The sequence below is a fragment of the Bidens hawaiensis genome, unplaced genomic scaffold (genome assembly GCF_021521415.1).
Source record: "Bidens hawaiensis isolate Kalapana, Puna unplaced genomic scaffold, B.hawaiensis_p1.1 tig00017891_1, whole genome shotgun sequence".
Taxonomy (NCBI): Eukaryota; Viridiplantae; Streptophyta; class Magnoliopsida; order Asterales; family Asteraceae; genus Bidens; species Bidens hawaiensis.
The window spans coordinates 438,577-444,661 of record NW_027492702.1 but is presented as its reverse complement, the minus strand read 5'-3'; the positions used below and the strand labels follow the sequence as shown (position 1 = coordinate 444,661).

General features: G+C 35.2%; 1 protein-coding gene across 1 annotated transcript; it reads right to left on the bottom strand.

The window, feature by feature from the left end:
- Positions 1–881: 881 nt before the first annotated feature.
- Positions 882–5,008, bottom strand: LOC143554958 (prohibitin-1, mitochondrial-like). The gene is made up of 6 exons (XM_077044608.1): positions 4,988–5,008; positions 3,391–3,586; positions 2,407–2,523; positions 2,144–2,314; positions 1,852–2,064; positions 882–1,067 (listed from the first exon to the last, which is right to left on the bottom strand). Exons 2-6 carry the CDS (start codon positions 3,577–3,579, stop codon positions 882–884), a joined length of 876 nt encoding a protein of 291 aa, XP_076900723.1. The 5' UTR covers positions 3,580–3,586; positions 4,988–5,008.
- Between the last annotated feature and the right edge of the window lie 1,077 nt (positions 5,009–6,085).

Sequence of the window (6,085 nt, the reverse complement as noted above, 5' to 3'; positions counted from 1 at the left end):
TGTTTGTTTTATAAACTGGAAATCGTCTGCATAAGCTGAAAATTAGTTACATATCATATATATTACAGTAGATAAAGTCATTTAACGTTTGTAGACTGCTAAAATAATTGGTAGTGGTGTACGAACTATGGAAGTGGGTGGTGGTAGACGATTGTGGTAGGCGGTGAACGGTGGGTGGTGGTGATGGACGGTGGGTGGTGGCGGTGGATGGTGGGTGGTGGTGGATAGTGGTGTCGGGTGGTGGTGGCAACGAACGGTGGGTGGTGGTGGTGGATGGTGGTGGTAGTGGACGGTAGTTGTGGCCGACGGGGGTTGTGGTGGTGATGGGTGGTTAACGGTGGTGAGTGGTTGACGGTGGTGGTGGCAGACGGTGGGTGGTGGTGGCGGCATACGGTGGGTGGCGGCGGCGGAAGGTGGTGGTGGGTGGTGGTGGCAGCGGACGGTGAATGCTGGTGGTGGTGTTGGACATTGGGTGTTGGTACTTGGTTTGATATTAAGTAGTGTGAAGATGTGTGAAGATGGTGAAAAAAACTTATTTTTTAAGACAATAAAAGTAGTTTTCAGATCTTTTTTATTTTTAAAAACAAACAGTCTTCAAAAGCTTATGTCTGCGCGTCCGCAGACATACGCTCCTTGCAGACCTTATAAGTAAAAATAAACACAACCTAAATTAAACAAAGAGAATATATGTTCAAACTAATGATTTTATAGTAGGATGGAAATGGTTTCCTTTTTACTTATTTAAAGATAGGACTAGAAGATAAAAGTATAATAGCCTCGACACAAAATTCAAATTCTAACATCCGAAACCAAGTAGTTAACCAAATATCACAGTTCAAAAGTCAGCTTGACACAATAAAAACAAAAACAGCATCTTGATTTTATTTCTTTTCCAGACTCATTTCCTGAAGATTGAGCAAGAGATTATCGGCATTCAGCATGACTTTGTTAGACGAGCTGGCCATTGTTGACGCAATTTCACGAGCCGCTTCAATTTTCCTCAGTGTGATAAATGCCGGATTGTTGGCAATTGCCTGACCTATCAGTTGGGCACTTTTCGCTTCTCCCTGTAATTATACCCAATTCATGTGTTAGTTATTTAGTAAGCAAATAGCTAAATCTTCAGAACACCAGCACAACATTTGACTTGCTACTTTTCAGATCCACATATTTTATGTTCTATCAATCTATCTTCGTTGATGGAAATTTGGGAACAAACGGTTAACTAAGGTGTATAGAGGTGACTGTAAACCACCCAACCCACCCTCAAGCTACTCGAAATCAGCTCACTATTTAGCTTGAATCGAGCCTAGCTTAAACAAACCCGAACCTAGAATAAGCTTGTTTAATAAACGAGCCCGAGACTAAGCTTCACTTATCGAGCTCAAGCTTGTGGGCCTAAACGAGACTATTATTTATATAATCTTTGTTTAATATTTTAGGAATATAACTATATAATACCTGTTATAATATATAAAATTATGATAGAAATAGCTAGATAATATATATTTTCTTATATAAAAAAATAAAAATAAAATAATGACTTGACTTAATCGATATATAGTAAGCCAGGCTAGCTCAAGCTTGTAAAGTGACTCACAAGCCAAACTCAAGCTTCAGAAATAGAGCTCCAAACAAGCTAAGCTCAAGCTAAGTTCAACGAGCCAAGCTTGGGCTTGGCTTGTTTACACCACTAGTTTTGTGAAACAATATACCAAATCAACCAGGTTAGAAAAAAACTATTTCAGGTCGAACCATACCAAAAATTACTTTGACCCGTGATCCATGCAGTTTTCCACCTCTAGTATCTAAAGATTTACTAATAATAGCGAAACACAAAAAAAATGTTACCTGTGCTCTGATGATAGCACTTCGCTTGTCTTGCTCGGCCTTTTCCACAACAAACTTAGCCCTCTCAGCTTCCTGTGCAGCAACTTGCTTTGCTTCAATTGCAGCAGTAAACTCCCTCCCAAAAGTAAGACTCGTGATTGACACATCATCAAGAGCAATGTTGAAATTTGCAGCCCTGTCGGTCAGTATCTTCCTTATCTCCCTACTAACAGCCTACAAAACACATTTGAATATTTATTCGTTATTTTTATATTAAAAATGAATTTCCCAAAAATATAATATGTGGGCCCACCTCTCTTTGGGTAATGAGTTGGCTAGCATTATACTGTGCCACCACAGCTTTCAGTGTTTCATGAATGATTGAAGGCAGGACTCTCTCGTTGTAATTCTCACCGAGAGTTCGGTAAACAGTAGGTAGTTCATCAGCAACAGGTCGAGTGAGCACTCGAAGACCAATTTTCACCTGATTCAGAAAGTGAATGATGTACGGTTAAAATTGATTCAGAAATAGACATATAAGTAAATAATAATTAAAGAGAGTTAAGAGAACGATACCATTTGTAGATCACGACTACCAGAAGTGCTCTCCACAAGATGAGGTCGCGCACGAACGTCATAGATGACGGGCCTTTCAAACCAGGGGATCATGATGTGAGTCCCTTCTGGGTAGACCTATAATTATTACACAGGTAAGAGGTAAGCAATTAGCACAACAAGTAAATCGATAAACGGTATATAAAACTTTATCAGCAAAAATATAACTTGTTTCCATGTTAAGAACCTAAAACAAACATTAAGGTTACACCTACTGAGAGTTGTAATTTAACACACAAGTAATCTACAAATGTTAATAACACAAAGCAAACCATTACAATGTTCTATTAAAGTATGAAGCCATGGGTTTCATATGTTTGCACCTGTGGTATCACAATATAACTATTTAATAGCTTTGTTAAGTAAACATCCATATGCCAACATGAAAACTTATTTATAAATGTGATGGATACTTGATGGTTTAAAAATAAAACAAGGGCCACAGTTTATTGTTAGAAAATACATGCATGTGTATCATTAAGATGCAAGAAGACATCAAAAAGCTCATAAAATGCTGAAACAATATTAAGTTGTTTGAATAATAAGCAACTTAACCATCCATCAGTTTACCAAAATAAAGACAAATGCTCATCTTACAAGAGGGTCTATAATAAGGTACAGGCTAAAGTAGAAGAACAAAACCAGAGATGGCATAGGTATCTTAAATCCAAGTGGCCGCCTAAACATTATATAATTAAACTAGAAGCAATCGCCAAAAGAATGAAAAAATGCTTGCATTTAACATTTTTGAAGGTAAAGTAAATTAGCATATGCAAATATAGAAAGCACTACAGCAAAATTAAACAATCATAGAACAAAGACCTTGTGAGTTGTGACATTTAAGACTTACAAGACACAAAACCATCACGCCACTATACCATTGTTACAAAGATATGAAGATGAAATCATAAGGCACAATAATAAGAAAAGATATATGAAACAAACCTTGTCTTTGATACCAACAATACGATTGAAGACAATTGCACGATGCCCTCCCTCAACATTGTACAAACTGTTACCAGCTGTATACAAACCAAGACCAAGAACAGCTCCAAACTTTATCAATGCAGAAGCTCCACGACCATCAGGCATCTTGGGCACCTTCATGTTGTTGAGATTCATCTTTGATGCCATTACAACCCTTAACACAACATCATATCACTTTATCAATCATCATTACATCAAACTAACACATACTTTGACAAAATCTGTTTAAAATATACAAGGGGCCAGGCAATGACCAATTTCATGTTATATAAACCACATAATTAGTAATCACAAACAACTTACTATATACCTTACAAAAAATTGGTTTCAACTTCAAAACCTATCAGAACAAGTTATGAAACCCTAATGATAATAACAACACACTCGGGATCAAATGTTATTAGTTAAAAACTGCTGACATTAAATTTGATAGAAGAAAAACAAATCAAATACAATTTCACAATCTAATACGCAATAGTTTACCCTACAAAATTAACCTAACAATTTGTAAAGCAGAAGATCATCATACAGATATTATGATGACATACATCAAACTAAAACACACATTTTGACAAAATGCGTTTAAAATATACCAGAGAAAAAGTAATTACAAATTTCATAAAACATACATTTTAACAAAATTTGTTTAAAATATACCAGAGGCAAGGTAATGAAAAATTTCATATTATGTAGACCACATAATCAGTAATCACACACAACTTAACAGATAGCTATAATTCATATTCTCAGGTCAAAAAACAGGTTTTAACTTCAAAACGAAACAAAAGAAAGATATGAAACCCTAATAATAATAACAATAATAATAATAACAATACACTTGGCATCAAATGCTATAAGTTAGAAAATGCAGTAGTTAATAGCAAGAATAGCGAGAATAGCGGTCGCTATAGCGAATAGGTACTTAACATCAAACTAAACCATGCATTTTAACAAAAACAAAATTCCAGAGGCAAAGTAATGAGAAATTTCATATTATGTAAATCAGATACAGCTTACTACTATATACATTAAAGAATAGATGGCTAAAATTCTAATTCTCATGTCAAAAACGTAAGTTTCAACTTCATAATAAAAATTTTAACCTACTGAAGATAAAAATGTCAGATACCACTTCACAAGCTAAAATGTAATAGTTTAACCTACACCTAGACAAAAAATGAATTTGTAAAGCATAATAAGATGATCAACAGAAAAACACACGGCACTTGCAATTCACAGATCTGCAAACACACTACACTATAACAAATTGCTAGTTTCAATATCAATATAAACAATATGCAATAGCAACAGACATTTACATAAAACATTTGATAAATAATATCATCGCAAAAGCTTCTTGTTATTGACTAGAATTAGAGCTGAACTAAACAACGAGAATCGTAAACATAACGTCGGAATTATTCATGTGTAACAGTATATTCAATCATATCAAATGCTATAATAATAACGAAAACTGAACAACGGATGAGACACATTGCAGTAGTATTAGTTCATAGAAACATGAAAGAGAGAAATAATAAAATTATGTACGGACCGTTATCGATGAATCACGGCGGCGAATGGGATGGAATGCAATGATCGGAGAACGACAAGCAAATTATTATTAGGGTTTTAATGAAGAGGGTTTTGGGGCTGGGTGATGTCACTCACCGAGGTAAAGTGTTATCCAAGTTTTCTATCAAACATCCCCCAAAATGTTTTTTATTTTCACTTTGTACACCAAAATTTTCCAACTTTGGATTTCTTGTTTTTGTTGAATTTTTAATTTTTTTTTTATTTTTGTTATTCTAAAGTCGGAGTAAACAAGTCGACTCGAGTTGAGCCGAGCATGAGTTTCGTTAGGTTTATATTTGATTTGTTTTCAGGTTTATTATGTTTATATATCTAGCTTGTATGTAAGTGATTTTGTAGACTTGAGATCGACTTAAACTTGACTTATTTGTTGTTAATTACTTATATTTATTTATATATCTGTAATCTTAAAGATTATACTTAGTTTGAACTAATAATATATAATTTAATGTACATTTTATTGTGTTAAATGAACATTATATATATACACGCACATTATCGGCAGACTTTGTGCAATGTAGGTTGTATCGTGCGTTTCCAATGTAACTACAGCGTTGGCATCAGCTTTCATTGGACCGTCTACTTTGTTCCAGACGCATCCATCATTTGTCAAACCTCGTTTCACCGTCTCTCACCACCACCTCGCTCCCTCACCGCCATCTCGCTCACCCACCGTCATCTCGCTTTTTCACATCCCTCGATCCCTATACCTCGGGAAGGGAGCCGTGAACGTTGAGTGGTGGTATCGGTGTTTATTAAAATAATCTGCATCAGAATATTTCATCAGGACTGTAGTTAGAAAAAATGATCAGAGTTATAAAAACACCATGATTCTTATTTCATAAACTGGGAATAAAACTCATTTTTATACCAACATAAGTTTTATAGGGATAAACCCTAATTTACAAAACATGTTTCTTTATTCTGGTGACAAGCCACTTATTTAAGCTGGAAGCCCGCAGACATCATTCATTTGTCTTTAACAAGTCACCTGAAATATTTCAGGATGGATTTATCACTATCAACCTTGTAACCAACACCTAAATGTTGACAAGATGGT

Bases quoted from the DNA above. Each gene is read 5' to 3' on its own strand.
- LOC143554958 (XM_077044608.1), bottom strand. From the start codon at position 3,579: ATGGCATCAAAGATGAATCTCAACAACATGAAGGTGCCCAAGATGCCT. The intron at 2,315-2,406 runs GTATCGTTCTCT...TTTCTGAATCAG, and splicing joins GTAGTCGTGATCTACAAATG to GTGAAAATTGGTCTTCGAGT. The intron at 1,068-1,851 runs GTAACATTTTTT...GTATAATTACAG, and splicing joins GTGCTATCATCAGAGCACAG to GGAGAAGCGAAAAGTGCCCA.